The 18,967-nt window shown below is 39.3% G+C and overlaps 1 protein-coding gene across 5 annotated transcripts in view; it reads left to right on the plus strand.

Annotated features, from left to right (window-relative positions):
* Positions 1 to 18,967, plus strand: part of PDE5A (phosphodiesterase 5A) — a 109,812-nt gene that overhangs the window by 40,942 nt on the left and 49,903 nt on the right. For all 5 annotated transcript variants that reach the window (XM_019744515.3, XM_019744519.3, XM_019744520.3 and 2 more), the window contains 4 exons: positions 5,238 to 5,309; positions 7,089 to 7,178; positions 9,481 to 9,618; positions 11,673 to 11,740. In XM_019744515.3, the coding sequence (XP_019600074.3) occupies positions 5,238 to 5,309; positions 7,089 to 7,178; positions 9,481 to 9,618; positions 11,673 to 11,740 (368 nt within the window). The remainder of the gene's footprint in view (positions 1 to 5,237; positions 5,310 to 7,088; positions 7,179 to 9,480; positions 9,619 to 11,672; positions 11,741 to 18,967) is intronic.

Genomic DNA, 18,967 nt, shown 5'->3' on the forward strand with positions numbered 1-18,967 from the left:
CCCTTGTCAGATGTAGAACATGTAGGGCTGCCATGCAGGACTTCAGGGGAGTTTGCAGGAAGCTTTTTGGAGACTCGGCCTCCCTAGAGAAAGTGGAAAGTAATATTTCAATGAACAGTGTGAACAAAGGTCATAGTATTCTAACTCAAAGGCCACGCAAGCTGTCTTAGTGCAAGTGGGGCGCGGGGAGCCAGGCTTCACTTTTTGTCCTTTGGATGGACGGATGGAGCCGTTAAACAGTTCTGAGTAATGAGACACCTTGTATATGCAAAGCTGTGTCCCCAGAAGATAGAGTTGGCCCAAGCATCAAAGATGGACTGAAATGCAAGGAAACGATGAACAATTAGATGTCAGGGCTTTCCAAGAAAGTGAGAGTTTAGATGGTGAAACAGAAGACACATATGGGGTATAGAAGAGTGAAAAGGGGACAGCAGAATGTAAGAGCAATTCTAATGGGATATATGAGTGTTTTGTTGCTGCTGTAAAAAGTGACCAAAACTTAGTGGCTTAAAGCAACACAAATATACTACCTTACAGTTTTGGAGCTCGGAGTCCAAAATCATTCTCACTGGGCTAAAATCAGTGTTGCGGGGCTGTGCTCCTGTGTAGTTCTCTGGGGAAGACCCCCATCCTCTTCCTTTTCCAGCTCCTATGGCCTGCCCACACCCCGTGGCTTGTGGCCACTTCCACCATCATCAGACCCTGCAGCATAGCATCTTCCAGCCTCTGACCTGAGTCTCCTGCCTCCCGCTTTCCCTCCTCTGGATGGCTGTGATCTGTGATGACACTGCCCCCCCCCCCAGATGAGTCAGGATGAGCTCCCCATCTCCACATCCCTAACCTAATCACAGCTGCAAAGTCCCTTTTGCTATTTAAGGTGACATATTCACAGGTTCAAGGGATTAAGATGAGGACATGTTTGGGGCCATTATTTTGTCTCCCACGTGGAATGTGTCCATAATTTGATAATTGCCTAGGATTTGGAGGGGAGGTGAAAAGCCTGAGTTGGTCAGGCCTCTCACTTTCAGCTTGCTCATCTGTAAAATGGGGTGGAGAAGGGGGTCAGCAGCTGCGCAGACCCTTACCGCCTAACTCTGACTGGGGGTGGGTTCCAAGCCTGACTCTGACCGGAATGTCCATCCCTAAGGACAGGCGTTTGCGTGTCTTCACTCCTGTGTCTTCACTGTCTAGCACAGTGCCTGGGGCGTAATAGGCACTCCATAAGGACTTGTTGAATACAATATTTGTTGCAGAATGGACGACTCAGCTCAGGAAAAGCTGGAAGAGAGCGCAGGGGAGAAATCTCCGCTGGCTCCTATATACATTAAGTCCTCATTTTCTTGGTGAAGTAAGGTGTTTGGCTCAGGTTACGGGTGGCCTGAAATCCCGTCCTTATGACAGAGACATTCTGCAGGCAGAGAGGGGCCCTAAGATGTGTAGCGCCTGTCCCTTCTCTCCTTGCTTCTGCCCTCATGCAGAGCAGCCCCTGGAACTGAAAACGGGGGACGTAATGGGATGGATCTAAGGGTCTGGGCAGCTGCTGACCGAGGATGGAACTGCTCACTGTGGCCGCCATCACTTGCCCCTGAAAGGACCAGCTGTCACATTCCACACCGCTCACCCAGAGAGAGTCCAGTCCTGCCCTTCACATACCGAAAAGAGCTCTGGACCCTGAGAGGACATAATATCCATTTACGCTGTGAAAAGTGCCCTGAAGACAGAAAACAGAGACGCTCCGTGGTGCTTAAAAAAGAAAGTAACATAAAGCATTGGTGTTTGAGGGTTCGACAGGTAGCTCGCAAGTGGGTAGAAAGGATTGTGCTTTCTGCGGAAGCTGACATTTTCAGGGGCTTTGCCTCTCAGATACGAGGTCTGACATCCACTTGCCATGAAAGCTGTTTTTGAAAACTGACATTTAAAAACCTGTGGTTAGCAGTTTCTTGGCTTGAAGAAAATGAACTAATTTGTTGAAAGGAACAATCGATGACAGAAGAAAGACTTTATATCAACACAAAGCGAGCAGAGGGTGCTGGTTTTGCTTAGTTAGGATCCTTGAAATTTGGAGAATTGAAGTCTTTTTTGTTGTTTGTTTGTTTTTTGTCTTTACTGTCTTACGTGACCTCAGACAAACACTATAACCTTTCTCCAGTTTTCATTTGTTGTTTTTACCAGTGCTATTTTTAAAATGTCATCATCCATCTGGGAGTGGAGGCACTTACACGTATTTGATATATTTTTCTGGCCTAATAGTTTCTTAAAAGAACTTCCTATTTTTACAAAAATATATCAGTTATATTTAATTAATCATCTTTTAAACACATTAACCTCTAATATCTAAGTCTATAAAATTATTGGTGAAATAATTAGTTACTAGGAAGGATGAAAACTACATTGTTGAGAACAGTGCCTGCTCAGGACTTACAGTCAAAGAGATGGACAACGGGCCCTAGGATTTCAAGGGAACAGAAGAAAAAGGAAGAGGAATAGGCAGGTTTGAAAAGAGTCAAATAGAAATTGTACAAGTAGAAAATAGTTATTGAAGGACGTGAACACTATTGTGTTGGTTAAAAATTGTGAATAATGACATACTCAGTGTGGTTTCAGTGACATTGTTTTTTTAACCAGACAGAAGTTTTCAGTCCACAGTTAGAAAAAATGTTTACCCTATAAATGTTCCCGAGTATAAAACACACAGTTTGAAACTGAAGTTGAAACTGGGAGAGAGGTTTTAATAGAGGAGCCCTCTCAGGACCACCCCGTGTGGACCGACGAAGCCTCGTTCAGGTGAAGACGGGTGCTGCCGACCCGCTGGGAGCAGGCCGTGCCGTGGGTCTGCTCCTCCAGTGGAGACCGATGCTCTCCTGCCCTCCCCTCCGCCCAGCTCACTTCACAGGGCACGGACTTGGTGAAGGGTATGTGTGGCCTGCACCTGGGACCATCGTGAGCTAACTGGCCCACACCAACTTCCCCTCTCTCGCAAGGGACCCCATAAAATGACCAAAAACAACCAACATTGTCACTTTTACTAGAAAATACATTGTGCGACTGGTTTTCCTCTTTTAAGACTTGGAAAGAAGCTATCATCTCCCTGTCAATTTATGGTGATAGCATGATGGACTGGAATGGTAATACAGTTTGATTACTGTCCATTTCATAAGCAGCTCGCTTTTGTCCCTTTCTGCTTTTGAGTGAGCCGGAACTTTCTCTTTAATTTCTTGCTTAATGCATTGCCTAACACAGTCCAGGTATAAACTACACATCGGAAAAGTACGTACTTTTCTATACTGTACAAGTATGTGGGAAGGTTTGCATAAAAGTCTCTTTATCTGCTTTAAACTCACCTTCCTTAAAATGAAGATTAAAACTTTAAGTCTTTTATAAAATCATTTATTAAAGACAAATACAACACAAATGTCATCATCTCTCTCACCTCCCTCAGGCCTTCCCTTCTGTGCTCTGAGCAGTCGGTGGGCACCTGTGTCATGAAACTGACCATGCCGTCCTACGTGTGCGTTTGTGCGTGTGAGTCTACACGCCTCCCATTCTTGATTCTGAGCTCCTTCAGGGTCATCTCTGTCCCAGCGTTTCTCACTCCTCAGTACCTAGTAGCACCTCAGTATTTGTTAAGTGGATGAACGCCCACTTATAATAACCGAGCTATGCTGGTACCTCTGTGTCTCAGACTGAGTGCCCTCCAAGTAAGCATGCCTCACTCCAATCCAGACATTTTGACCTTAGAAGCCTTTGTAACCATTTGGGTATTGAGATTAGAGCATGTAGAAATCTATTACCATTTGCAAGAGCTACAGAGTATACAACAATAAAGTACAGTTGAATTAAGGACAATAAAAAGGTACAGGATAATTGGCTAATTCTGCTTTTTTTAATTAACATCCCTTGACTCTGTGATGGACAAGGAGGAAGGGTGTTGAGAAGACCGGGCGACTACATCAGACAAGAATGTACTTGTATTTCTCCGTCCTTGTTCTGCTACCCGAGAGGGGGATTTTATGTCCTTTCCTTGGAGCTAAGGGACGAGAGTGAGCTGAGAAAACAGGGGTGAACCACCCACGCAAAGCGAAGGACTTCACATTCCTAGAGTGGAACCATTTAGGGGCTAATGGCTTATTCAGCTGAGATTAAATTACAGAAGGAAGGCAAGTGTAGGATTTCTAAGTAGTAAACAGGAAGCAAAAGTAAGTTGAAGGTGTTTATACGACTAAGATAATAATTCAAACTGAAGTAGGAACTAAACAGGTACGTGAAATACAGCCTCAGGCAGAAAGATAAGACGGTTCTTAAGGTCTTGCTAAGTCTTTTGTGGAAATTTAAGACATATTCCCAGAGTGTAGCTCAGTCTTCTGAAGATATAATTTATCTTTCAGATATCTTCTGATCCATTTAAAGTAAGGCTTAGCCTGTTAATTCCTGTTTTGATTTTTCAATAAAACCTCTTTCTCCCAAAATAAGTCTGTTGAAAGTGAAACAATTTTCTTTTTGTAAAATTAAATTTATTGGGTGACATTGGTTAGTAAAATTACATAGGTTTCAAATGTACAATTCTGTATTACATATCTATATATCACATTGTGTGCTCACCACTCAGAGTCAGTTTTCCTTCCATCACCATATGTTTGACCTTCTTTACCCTCTTCTGCTACCCTCCCCCCCACTTAGAAGGTGAAATAATTTCCAAGGTCAGAAGTTTCAAAAGAAGTTGGATTACGTTCCTACATTAGGAATTATTTTCACCCTAGTGGTCCTCCCGCTTTTTAACATCAGTGATTGGCAGCTGGATCCTATTTCATTTTTAGTAGAAGAGCACTTAGCCTGTTTGAAATATTATGTTTAAAACCAATATAAAATGTTCACTTTGTCATATATTTTATTTGAAATGTGGTTGAAAAAAATTAGTGTTTTTTTTTTTATTGAAAAAACATGAAAAATATTCACTTAAATGTGATTGCCAGTAACTTCTTTCACAGTACAGCGTGAAATCACAGAATCAAATATAGTTTGGGAACCAAAGAAGTTGAGAACACTGAAATTCTTATTAGGAATAGAGTGTAAACGATGCAGAACTATTTCAAACGCTGAGGGTGTGTCCCCCACCCCCCACCCTGGTTTTGTAGCTTATTGTTAAAGTACATGTAGAAATTCTTTTGTAAACACACTTTGGTGAATTTATACCAGTAATTTTGGTCAATAAATCGAGCACTTTTCTCTCCTTGTACCAGGTCGTTGGTGTAGCCCAGGCCATCAACAAGAAATCAGGAAATGGTGGGACATTCACTGAAAAAGATGAAAAGGTACCAAAACCTGCGTTTGATGCTATGTCAGTTCCGGGAAATACTTTCTCTGTAGAGTGTATAGACCTCTAGAATTAGCTATTGTGAAATTGTTGATCACAAAACATTGTGGTTTAAAGTGATCAGAAATGGTCAAAAGTGTCCCTTTCCTATGGTAAATACAGTGCTGACCTGACTTTGGAGAACCTGTGGTATTTATTCAGTCAGCAGAACCCCCAGCTCCCTCCTCACTGTGCAGCCACGCCGGCCCCAGGGCCGTGTGCTTGTTGGGGCCACGCCTGCCCGAGGGCCGTGTGCATGTTGGGGCCACGCCTGCCCCAGGGCCGTGTGCATGTTGGGGCCGTACAAAGAGTGACATGGTCTTTAAACTCGCTCATTTACCTTTCATCACTGCTATAAAGAAATTCAACCTTGAGTAAAAACCCCTAAAGCACTACTCCCAGTTCAGCACTCCTGGTCAGCTCAAAATTGAAATTGCCTCCTGGTGAAGCAAATTTCAGAGTGTTTTTAAAGCTCTGCACACAGAGAATGGGGCACAGGTATGAATTCAGGCTGGACTATGTGAATTCAGTGTCAGAAAGAATGGCAGTCAGCATTGTTTTATTACCCTTCTCACCCAGTTCCAAAGGCCTGCATTCCACACACCACATCAACATGTTTCCATTTAAGGGAGGAAGCCCTTAAACCTGTTTAAAACTTCATTCTGTCAGTAGGTTTTACTACTGCTCTTCTTGAAAATGTAATTATATGTATTTCATGGAACCCACTGCATTCTTCCTATTCAAGCTCATTGCTATTTATGTCACTCTCCTGAAAATCAGTAGGAGCTTTTGGAAGACATTCAAACAATACAGAGTCATTTTTGTCTCCATGCTATAGGCTGTATTGGCACTTGTGTTTGTCCCCATCTTAATTGCTTCAGAACATAGCGAGTACCTTTAAAATCAGTGTAATAAATATCTGGTCTCCTATTCTGTTAATGACACTTGAGAATATTTGTGAGGGGGACATGGTTCTAGCTTGGCTTTGTCGTGCATTATTTGCTTATAATCCATTAATGTAACCCTCTTGAAAGATTTGCATCCGCAGGCCGTATCATCTCTTGGCAAAATAAATCCATGAATGTGGATAATGTATGCCATGCAAAGATTTATTTTAATCAATTAATATAATTGTGAGCATATCACCTAAGTGTGGTGTAATGAGAATGATAGATCCTGCTGAAAAGGACATGTTTAAACTAATGCTTGCAATTTTGTACGGGAACATAAATATTGCCAACATTTTCTTAACAAGCATATAAGCTTTATTTGCTCCAGTAACAAGTTATAAACTATTTATACCTTCTCAGCATGGAGCCAAGTCTTAATGTCATTCAGACACTACACCAAATTTTGCATAAAGCAAATGTCAGTTTCAAATGATATAAAGACACCTGCATCTTAGTTCCTCCCCTCTGTCTCCTTGTTCATTTATACCTAATGCATGACTTTAGGAGACCATGTCAACACTTGTCATCCAATAGTTGTGACATTCAGGACATACTTGCTGTGTCCTAAGTTTGTGCCCATAACGTGCTGTGCCCATAACTTGCTGTGTCCCATAACTTGCTGTGCCCCATACAGCTCCTAGTTTTTTGCAGAATAAGCATTCACACTTTGGGCTTTCTACTTTTTATATCAACTGCGAATGTTTGTGGATGCCTTTTGTGTTTCAGGCAATATAACAAGACAGTTTTATAGACGATTCTTATTTGGTCTTGTCTTAACTGTTTTCTAGGACTTTGCTGCTTACTTGGCATTTTGTGGTATTGTTCTTCATAATGCCCAACTCTATGAGACTTCACTTCTGGAGAACAAGAGAAATCAGGTAAATCTGGTTACTAGAGAGAGGGTACAGAAATTCTTTTTTAAAACTTGTAAATTTTTATCCAAGTAATATATGTGAATGATTAAAAATGCAAATAGTACAGATTCAGTTTCTAAACATTTTATCTGTTTCTTCTAAAGTTACTTCCATTTCCTATTTCCCATTCTTTGTCTCTGTTAGACAATATTCACTAATTTAACAGGTGAGGGTTTATTTGACGTATACCCTTTACTTGCATTATCCTTATCCTACCAATATCATTGTCACTGTTTTGAGTTATTAGATAGGTTCATTTATAAGGTTAAATAAGACTTTCAGTTCCTGCTCTGTCAACTAGAGACCTCATCTCTTGATACCCTGCTTTCAAAGATGAGGATGTTAGCATCCCTCACGTCTCCTTCCCATCCACCACTCCTTACCTCTGCTTTCCCATCTGGATTTTTACATTGCCCACATTGAGAACACACATGTTATCTCCAACCATGATTAACTTCTCTTAAGCTTTGTCTAAGTTAGTTCTAAAGTTGCAATTTAAAATAAGGTGTTTATAAGTACCATGACTGTGTAAACGTTGTTCATATTAGTTTTTCTTGACGTTTCTGAATTCTCTTTTATTTTACCTGAACTGTTTGTTCTAGTGTAGCCTCATGCTGTTGTTCCCCCCCCCCCCCAGACTCTTGGGTATTTAGAAATTCTGTTGAGTTCTTTTTCTTGGAGATCTCCACACTAAGGTTCTCCAACTTTTCTCTTCCAAGTTAAATCATTCCTCCCTGTGCCTGCTGCACATGTGTCTTCATAGAACTTGCCTTCATTACTTTCTTAGAAAGACTCCTCTGCTTAGCCACTGGATCCTGTAATTCCTTCTGTCTTCGTTTACTCGTTTGTTTTATTAAAGCACATTCTCAACTGTTTGAGAAAGGACATTGGTGTCGCTTTTGAGTCCTTGCATGTATGAAAATATCTATTGTACCATCCTACCAGTTTGGCTGGGTATAAAATTCAAAATTGAGAAATCAGTTTCTCAGATTTTAAAGCTAGTGCTTTGTCTTCCAGCTAGCATCCATGTTGTTTTGATTCTTCACTCTTTGTAGATTTTTTTTTTTTATGTCCGTAGGCTTTTTTGGATTATTTCTTTATCTTTGCTTTTGTAACTTAATTTCACAATATGACTTTTTCTTTCTTTCTTTCCTTCCTCATCCTGTTACCTGGTCATCCCTTTCAGTCTGGAGGCTTAAGCCCTTCAGTTTTATTTAAACTTTTTTTGTTATTTCTTTGATAATTCGTCTCTCTTGCTCTCTCATTTTCTCCTTTTAGAACTTGTGTTAGTAAGACATTGGACCTTCCATTACCTTCAACTGCATTATTTTCCTATCTGTTTCCACACTCTATTATTGCCACCCATTAATCCAATCCTCATTTTTATGAACACAGCTGTGATCTTGTCACTTCCTCCCTGCAATTGATCACCATCCAAACTGCTTCAAGAGACATACAGGGCTTTTGGTGTTTCCTCTCTACTTAACTCTGCAATCTCATCTCCCCAGTTCTCCTCTTTACACTCTATATTCTCATAAAACTTGATCAAAACGTGTAATATGTTACTGTCTCTCAATTCAGTTATTTTTGACTGAGATATTTTCCTTATCCATATCAGCAGAATGATTCCTACTCATCTTTCAGGCCTCAGCTAGGATAATATCACCTCCAACAAGTTTTCTGTAATACCTTTTCTCTCCCCTCATCACACAAATACTTTGTGAGATTAGAAGAAATTTTATGGAATTCAAAGGAAAGAGAAATTACCAGGAAAAACACAAATAGAACTCTGAAAACTTTGTTCACTTTGAACAGTATTTACTGTGCTCTGTCAAAATGTTGATAATGTTGATAAATGTTGATAAACATGTATTATTTATAAACAGTGTGATTTATGTATCAGATACTGTTCACAATGCCTTATAAGTGTTAACTTGTTTAGTTCTTACAACATTCCTATGATTTTGGTACTGCCAAAATCATCCCCATTTTCAAGAAAGTTGCCCTAGATCACAAGGCTAGCAGGAAAAGAAGTCAGGATTAAAGTCTGATGACTCTGAGTTGAGTCTGTGATTGTAACCGCTGTATTAACTGCGCTAGTACTTAATAGGGAAGTTTTGTTGGTAAACAGAGACTTACACATTTAATACTTGAATGCAAACTTGGTTGTGTGCATATATATAGAACTTATAATCCATATAAATCATTGTGTCATGTTAATAATCACAAGCAATTACTAAGTAATAAGCTCTTGTTTCTCGTCTAGGTGCTGCTGGACCTTGCTAGCTTAATTTTTGAAGAACAACAATCACTAGAAGTAATTCTAAAGAAAATAGCTGCCACTATTATCTCCTTCATGCAGGTGCAGAAATGCACCATTTTCATAGTGGATGAAGATTGCTCCGTGAGTACAGAGTATGACTTTTTTATTTTTAGATGGACACTTATATCCCTTAAAGCACTGCTTTTAAACCCATGTTAGCCTCAGAACCTTCCCTTGAACCTGACTGTATGTGGTGTTTACGCAAAGCCAATGGCAGTGTGAGCTGTTGTGGCTGAAGAGGGGTAGAGGTGAGGTTGGAGGCTGCCTTCACGCACCCTTTCACCTTTGCGTCCCTCCTCTACGCAGTCACCACGGGAATTTCTGTGTGCCGCTTTGGTCAGTGGCTCCACTCCCTGGATGGCGAAATGCATTATGATCACAGTGCTGACTCTCCATGGTCAGGAATAGTGGTGCCCTGGCTGCTGTGGACAGGGAGATTCTCCCATCCTGAATGGGTTGGGTATAAAATTTTCTTTTACTGGAAATTGTTTAAAAACCAAAAGGCATGGCCCAGTAGAGGAGAGGTTATTGAAGGTGCGCCTGTAAGTCCCTAATCTTTTACCAACAATGGAAAACCACTGAAGTGTTCTAACTGGTACCTTTCAAGCCACTGATTTGTAATGTATGGAAAACAGATGTGTGTGGAAAGACTGTGCTCATCGAATGCTGGTTACTTCTAGACGGGACAACTGAGTTTGCCATTAGAATTAGGACCTCTAGCCAAAGGCAGTTTTCCTTTATGCAGTTTCTTTCTCTTCTCAGCCTGTGAACCACTGCTTTTGGGATGTTTCTTTTTTATGTAATGTTCGCTTTCTTTTTCCTTTAGACCCTGAGAATATGCTCTTCATTGTGGGTCGATAGGAAAGAATGGGAGTTACCACTTGTATAGGTTAGCTACAATCCATATATGATGATATCTGAATTGATTTATTTTGGGAGGGAAGTAGAATAAAAGATATTTAATTTTTATATTAAAATGTTTTAACTGTTTTGGATAGTAAGACAGCACTGTATGACCCAACATTATCTGAATCATTTTGTATGTGGGCGTGCGTAATTCTTATTAACAGGATATTAATAAACGAGAACTCACTATACTATAAGATAATCAGTATTCTCATAGATATTACTTCATATTTTCAATCAGTTATACAATCTTTAGTATAGAAATGGTTACAAGATAGCAGCCATCCTCTTAAAGTTCAGGTCAGAACTCACGAATGCAGTATGTCAATTTATCCTGTTTCCTCTGTGACCTGCTCTTTATTTAATTTTTGAAAGTTGTACATCAGGCATTCCTTATTTTGGCAACTTAAATACCGCTTTAATTAACTAACATTCAGCTCACGCTTCTACCGGTTACTACTTATCATGGCAGCAATTGATTTGGACCAGTGGTGCTTGGAAGTATAGCCCAGCAAAATGCCCATTAGTACATTTTGCTCACTTTTTAACAAGTTAGTTGCTGGGTTTAGAAAATGAATTAAGTGACTTGATGTTTGTGTATATTACAGTTATTTGTTTATTAAAAATATTTCAACAACACTACCAAAAATCGAAAGCTAACCAAGAAAAAAAATGTACTCAGCATTTATTTCCCCAACGTAAACTAATATTTCTGTGTTTCCTTCCAGTTTTTATTAGGTGTAAATATAGTTTGGTTGTGAATATGTATTCTGTTTTTTAATATAACTTCAAAAGTATTTCCCTATGTAGCTAAAATCTTTACAATTATTTTAATGATCTCATAAAACATTGGATGATATGTCTTTTTAAAAAGATATTCTTTATCTGGGATCTAACAACAACAATCAATATATGCCCAGATGCAAAAACTCGAGGATTTTGACTAAGTACAGAGAAATTTTGAAGCTAACATATTTATCAACACCTGGTAGAAAAAAATAGTACTCAAATAAATTTCTTACAAGTGGAGATCAGAAACTACAGGAACGTGACTTTTAATAATGGGATGTCATAAAGTAAGTATTTGGTTCAGTTCAGTCTGAGAGTAAATTAAAAAAATATATAACTATTAGTGGGTCAGTCATTCTTTACACATGTATGTCCGTATCTAGATAGTTTTTATTACCTTGTCAGGCATTTCTCAGTCTGTGTTGTCGCTCTATTTTCAGGATTCCTTTTCTAGTGTGTTTCACATGGAGTGTGATGAATTAGAAAAATCATCAGATACTTTTACAAGGTAAAATGACTTAATCTCTGTCTTTATTCGCAAGTATATAATACTGGCTAAATTCTTTCCCCACATTTCTCCCCCTATTTTTTCTCCACAAATAATTTTGTTTATGAAAATACTTTACTGTTTGATGTTTAAAAGTTTCATTTTTTTTCCCCCACTACCGTTGACCTATTAGGGAATTATTTCATAGAATGAATGGTGTCAGAAGAACTGTATTTCAGTTCTGTTTTTTCATTGCATGTTGGAGCCTCACGGGAAATTTAACAGGCTTCTGAACACACTTTTCTATGCGTCTGTTCTGCTATAGAATCAGCATGGGAATGCACCCCAGGACTAGAGTCAGATCAGACTTCTTTTGTAATTCATTTCTTTCTCATGTTTTTCATAGCTTTTAAGTTTGTAATCACATTTTTGTTAATTGTCACTCAGAAACAATAGAAAGTATTTATATGGTGGAGGTTGTAGATGTCATTGCCCCAGTTTTATATGTGGTTTCTGAAAAATTTGCAAAGGATTTAGAGTAAACTACCAAATGTTCTTTCTCATATTTCCTTTTCACCCTTAGCAAAAACTGGTGTCGTTTGGATAAGTGACAGGATATTCTAAGGAATATAAGTCTGCCAGGCTAAAGCATTGGAAATTCTTGGGCACATTATGCATTGTTTATTTCTTTCAAATTATTTTACCACTACTTATTGATATTATATCTGAAAGCCTCATATGATCATGGAAATAAAACATTATCTTAACTTTACTTTTTGACATTAAATTTCCAGATATATTTCACTACACTTGACCTATCTGAGAATTCTTTGGTGTAGTGAACAAAGTCACATGAGTACAGTTCTCAGTAACTAAGCATTTGGTGGTCATGCTTTAAAAATAACCTTTGTGCAAATCTAGACTACAGAACATTCTATGAGATAACTGGGCTGGTCTCGTTGAAAAGTCCGTGTGACTGAGTTCTTGGACCTAACAGCCAGAGGCTGTGCGGGAACCCTGCTTAGATCCCCATCAGACATGTTTGTGGACCATGGGAAATTTGTATGTGGACCAACTACTAGCTGGTGATGGGGAGTTATCGTTACTTTTTCTTTGGAATTAGAAAGATAATTGTGGTTAGCAGGAAAATGTTATTATTTTTAGGGGATTCATGCTGACATATTTAAGGATGAAGTGTTATGATGTCTGCACCTCACTTTAACTTGGTTCAGCCAAAGACAAATAAGCAAATATAGCTAAATTTAATATATTTAAATAAATATATCCCAACATACATCAATACATAAAGCAAATGTGGCAAAATATTAAAAATTGTTGAATCTAGGCGTAAGACATTCATTGTACTTTCAACTTTTTTTGTATTTCAAAATGTTCATCATAAAAAATTGGAAGAAAATGCCTGTAATAAAAAGTTGGAAGCAAAATGGAACAAAAGTCATGTCTGCAGATCATATAAAGCAGAACTGCCTAGCATAACACCTGACTGACTGCACAGCCTGGTTTTGGTCTGACCATCCTAATGGCTGACCCTGTGGGTCAGTGCAGGCCTGCCGAAGCCATCTTGTGCCCTCGAATGGACCCTTTCCTTTCTTTTTCCCCTGCCATCTTTTCTCACATTTCCTGTCCTCCTAGGTCTTCCCCCATCCCAATGGAGCAACTGTACCACAGGGACTTATGTTGCTTAAGTGATTATTTTTAAATCATAACTCATTATTTCTAGACTATTAGTGTAATAATATGACACAATGAAAGGCTGGTTCTCCTATTAAAGGAATTTTAGAAATTAGCAGAGGGGCAGGATGTAACTTGGGGCAGATGGGAATTCACTGGACTCAGAAGGTACCCCCGACAGGCCTTTGCTGCTGACCTGGGTGAAGAAGGGTGGGTGCCCAGGGAGATAAATCAGGTGTCTCTAACCAGAGATTCTTCTGCTGCCCACGAGCTTAGTCCACATGGTCATAACTGAGTTGCTGACCTTCGTCTCCCTCTCAGCATTGCTGGTCTGAACTGGGGTTCGTATCCCATTTCCGTGTCTGTTCTTTCCTGAGCCGTGTGTGTGTGTGTGTGTGTGTGTGTGTGTGTGTGTGTGTGTGTGTGTTCTGGCATATATGACACTGTTTAGTCAGTATCAAATGCTTTTTGGATGTGTGATAATATGCACACATCCTGCTGAGTGCGTATGCCTCCCCCTTACATGCTGGCATCAGGCTATACTTCCTAGTTCAGTTACGAACTTTCTTATTCTTAGGACAAGCATTAATGTATTTTATCATATTTTGCCATGTGTAATGCACACCCACATTTTTAGCCCAAACTTTCAGGGAAAGAAAATCTTTTATTTTAATTTTTTAATTCAAATTTTTATTTGTTTACATTTAGGTACTTGTTTTTTGTATTATAAAGAAATTTTAACATTTATTTTTTTAACATATTACGGTACAAGAAATTTTATGTAACAAATAATTACAAGACACAAGAACAGACACAAGGTACAAGACATTTTATGTACCGGTAACAAATTTACAATATTTAGGCTTCATACAAGGCCAAGAGCTCTTCATCGTTGCAAGTTTGTAATAAGTTCAAGAAAACCGATTATCATATTCCAGGGTATTATTTTGCATATGGATATCGTTATTGATTTCTAGAGTTACACTTTTAACTCATAAGTATAAATAAAAGAATTAAAAATATTTATATAGATATGGAATTTGTACTACCCCTGTATAATGCACATCCTTATTTTTCCCTCAAGAATTTGGGCAAAAAAGTACGCATTATACACAGCAAAATACGGTATTTTGATTTTATGATGCTATGACATTTTGTTTCTTTTTATAAAGAACATTTTAGAAAGCTTCTACATAAGACACCTGTAAATATTTGATTATTGTACTTTTTACCTTGCATAAATAATGAATTTCTATGTATATACAAATATAAAATATAAATGTATACATCTATATTTATGAATTTATATTTATCTATGGGACAATGGGAAAATCATTATGATAATGCATGTTAAATGTATAAAATAATGAAATATTTACATTTACCTTTGAATATTTGTGCAGCAGCATGTCCCTGTAATTACGTTTAATCTTTATTATTAATTCAGCCTGGTCCTCTAATTCCTTTTAGCTGAACAAGCCCAGTGACTTAGTGTAATAGTGACCCCTACTGGTGAATATGCTTTTTTTTTTTTAAAGCAAAGTCTTTTACTATATATTTAATTTTTTACTATTATTTGATTTGTTTCTGATGAATACTACATTCCCTCTCTGTAGGACAAATAGAGGTACCTTTTCACTTATTTCTTTAGTCATTTCAAAATAGTCTTAGTATAAAAATTATTTTTTACAAAGGCTAACTAGGTCAGTGTGGTTATCTTAAAAGAGACTAATTTTCTTGGATCATTTTAACTGATTCATTAAATGATTTTACAGTAACAAAACTTGTTCAACACTAATGCCTTACGTCAGCAAAACATTTTAAACTTAGCCTTTGTAAAAAATACAAAGGACAGTATTTTTGTATTTACAAAGATGGGAGAAAGGACAGTAAGCTGTTGGGAGTTGGGTCGCCGAGAATTTCTGGAGGGAAGCTCATTTCCAGATGGCCGGAGGTTTCAGTTTGTGGGCTTCAATTCAAACACCCACCCAGCCAGAAGGAAACATGAGTATGTCTAGTTTATATTAGCTCTAAGTTTTAAGAAATAGATATTTTAGTTCTATAATTCCCTATTCGTTAATTTTATGTGAATATGACCAATACATAGAATCAGTCCTCTAAACTCACTTTCTTGGAATATGCACATATATGTACTAGTTAGTACTCGGTGATTATTATTATATTAGAAAACATAATTATAGTTAGATACAGTAGTGCTTACTACTATAAAAAGTAATGAAAGGGTTTTTACTACTTTAAAAAACTGTGGATACAGGGTAGAAGAGAATAGACTCTGAAATCAGAATAATTGTATTTAAAGTTAACTTCCACAACTTACTAGCTGTAGGGCTTTGTATAAATTATGTAACCTCTGGAAGCCTCAGTTTCTTCATCTGTAAAATGGGGATACCGATAGCAGGATCATAGTAAGGACTAAACGAGATAATGCACATAAAACACTTCAGAAAATTTCCAACACATGGTAAGTACTCTGTATTAGCTGTTATTTCTGTCTCTTCAATGTGTTTTTGTCTTTGGTTGCTATAGCCTGCGGTGGTTCCCATTAGTGCTAAACACAGATTTCTCAGTGTGTCCTGCCTCCATGTCCCCAACTGTCTTCCCAAGGATGCACTCTTTATACAACTCCACTGATCTGATAGCCACTGTGCAGAAAGCCTGAGACATCTGAGTTAGCCCGGCTCCTCCAAGAAGCAGATGCTAAGGCTGGATTAAATGTGCGGGACATTTATGAGGGGAAACCCCCTGTGAGAATCAAGGGGGAAGGAGCTGGGAGAGGCTAGGAGAGCCATCAGACCCTGCACAACCCTGACCCAGCAGGAGGGAGAAGGGATGGAAAGAGGGAGGGTTTGATGGAAGCATCTGCAACAGCTGGCAGTTGTAAGAAAAGTTTGGCAAGGCTGCTGGAAGGCCTCTAGCCAGAGTCTCCTGTCAGAAGAATCCTGGGTCTCCCAGGAGGGGCCGACTTTAGTTTTCCAGCTGTGGTCAGTCTGTCCAGGAGCAGTCGTGGGAGGCGCGGCCTCAGTGCAGATGTGGCCCTGGGCGCCAGCGCACGGCAGCTGGAGACACTGGCCAGGTCCGCCTCCTGGTGTAGGACCTCAGAGAGGTGCAGGCTGCTTGCATGGCACTTTCAGATCGTCCACTACTATCCTAGCCTCACACCTTCAGTGCACAACCACCACTCTATTCCTACCAATCTGGAACCAGTTAATGTTCCCAAATACACAGAGAACTCTTCCACTTCAGCAGCATGTTTCGTGCTGGGCTTTTTTGTATTGTTTTGTTTTGTTTTCCCTCCCTAGAATGTACTCCCTTTCATCCCTGAATGTCTTTTAGGTGTTACCTGTCCATCTTCCCCACACGCATGCTGTTGCATTGTTACCAGTTGCCCTAGTTTGAGTTCAGCTTGACTGTGAATCATAAACGCCCAAAATAAAGACGCCTCAGCAAGAATGCAGTGTTCTTACTCTCTCTGAGAAAGCCCAGAGGTCAGCAGCTCAGGCCCTCTACAGACGCCCCGGGGACCGTGGCACCTTGGGGGGTTCTCTTCTGAATCTCCAGGGTGCTGCCCTTCTCTTTGGGGTCAGGCGTGCAGCTCCAGCCATCTTGTCTGTGTTTCAAAGAGTAGGTAGAGGGCAGTGAAAGAAGGGGCAGAGAGCATGCACCAGCTGTGTTTGTGGTGCGGTTTCTAGAAGCAGTCACATGTCCTCTTACGTCCTAATGGACTAGAATTTACGCACGTGGCAACACCGAGCTCCAGGGCGGCTGAGCTATGCACATCCTTCATTCTGGGGCCGAGTGTCCAGAGGAAGAGGAAGGGAGTCCTGGAGGGGCAGCTGGCAGCCTCTGCGGCAGACTCTTCCTGAATGTGTGTCATTGTCCTGTCACAGCCTTCTGTGAGCTCCTGTGACAGCCACTGACCGATATGACTGTCTCCTGTGTGATGCCAGGGGTGCCCTTGACGGAGCAGGTGCCCAATCTGTATTTATTGAGCGTGGGAACTAAGACTTGATCAGCATTCCTCACAGAGTAAGAAGTAAATGGTATCGTGTAACTTAATAAATCTAATTCTCATTTTTCACTAAAGCAACCATTAGGAAAACTGAAAAATTTCAGGGAATTAAAAAAAAGAATTAGGTTTCTGTTGATTTAAAAGTAACTTTAGTATTCTTCCTTCTCGGTGTCGACACCTCTAGGTCTGATTTTATCCTCTCTGGCAAGTAGCTTAACTATTGTGGGTTTCATCGGCTCCCACTGTTAATACAATGATGAAAATCATTAATAGTATTATTATCATTTTAAAAAGATTTGGACTAAGATATCCTCCCCAATGTACCTCTTTCTCACATAACCACCCTTGCATTTTTCTTGTCTTTACTAAAGCTTATTTTCCTTTCCCGAGACTATGCTATCTGTGAAATATTTGTAGTTTTAAAAATTGTTTTATCAACCTAAATACTGCACTTACCACACAACCTTTTCTTGGGATTCCACCCAGATAATACAAATGAAATAGGAGCCCAAGAGAGTCTGTGATCTGCGTTTCCATGCTTTTTCACTTATACGTAATAACCGACATGTGGTCAGTACCTGATGTGAGCAAATGACACTTAAGGCAAAATGTACAGCAGAGAAAGGAGAGACTAACATGTCTTGCCTAGGAATGGGGCCAGACCTTAAGCATCTCTGTGGGATCACTGACACTCAAGGACAGGATTTGAAACCACTGTCCAAGAAGCAGTGTGGAGAGGACAGAAGATAGGGGAACTCTTAGAACTTTGAGAACTTGGAACAAGTGGCCATTTTTTCCTGAGGCGTACATTTCATTCTGCAATGCCTCCCACTGTTTGGTTTCCCTGTTTCTTTAGGTAGTGATGTTAAAACTAAGATAGGCAGATCCTTAAAGTTGGAGTAAATTTCCATAACCTGGCCGAATTCATCCCTATCACCCAGGAACATATGAAGTTTCCTGATGAAAACACATGTTGTATCTTGTTTTCCCAACTCCAGCACTGGCACTGAATTACGTACCCTCTACAACAGGTTAATCTTTTATGTTCAACCTATTAAGCAAGAAATTGGAAGAAAACTGGGGGAAATGTCAGTTCAAAAAGGTTTTTTGAAGACGATGAATTTTTGATTTACAAAGTATTATGGAAGACCTCAAAGCAGAAAAAAGAATTGAGAAGAGCTTAATAACATTCTTCTAGGCGTGCTTGCTTTTTTTCCTTGGATTGAAATGTGGAAAAGATTATTGGGATGGCTAGATAAAGTAAATAATTGAGGAAGTAAAACAGGCACTGGTCCTTAGTATTCTATAATCAGATGAAAAATAAGATGTGGGAGAAAATTCATATGGATTTTTCATTAAATGGCACAAAAATCCGCATGCCCATTAACAATGGCAATGAGATTACCGAAGACATTTTAAAACTTGTTTTAGGTCATTGTAAAATTGTGGGTCTTTGTCTTTTCTAAACATGTCAATTATAGTAACTACCATACTTGTGGTAGTTACTGAATTTTACAATTAAGGTA

The sequence above is a fragment of the Rhinolophus sinicus genome, chromosome 15 (genome assembly GCF_057876585.1).
Source record: "Rhinolophus sinicus isolate RSI-liver-muscle chromosome 15, RSI-T2T, whole genome shotgun sequence".
Classification (NCBI taxonomy): domain Eukaryota; kingdom Metazoa; phylum Chordata; class Mammalia; order Chiroptera; family Rhinolophidae; genus Rhinolophus; species Rhinolophus sinicus.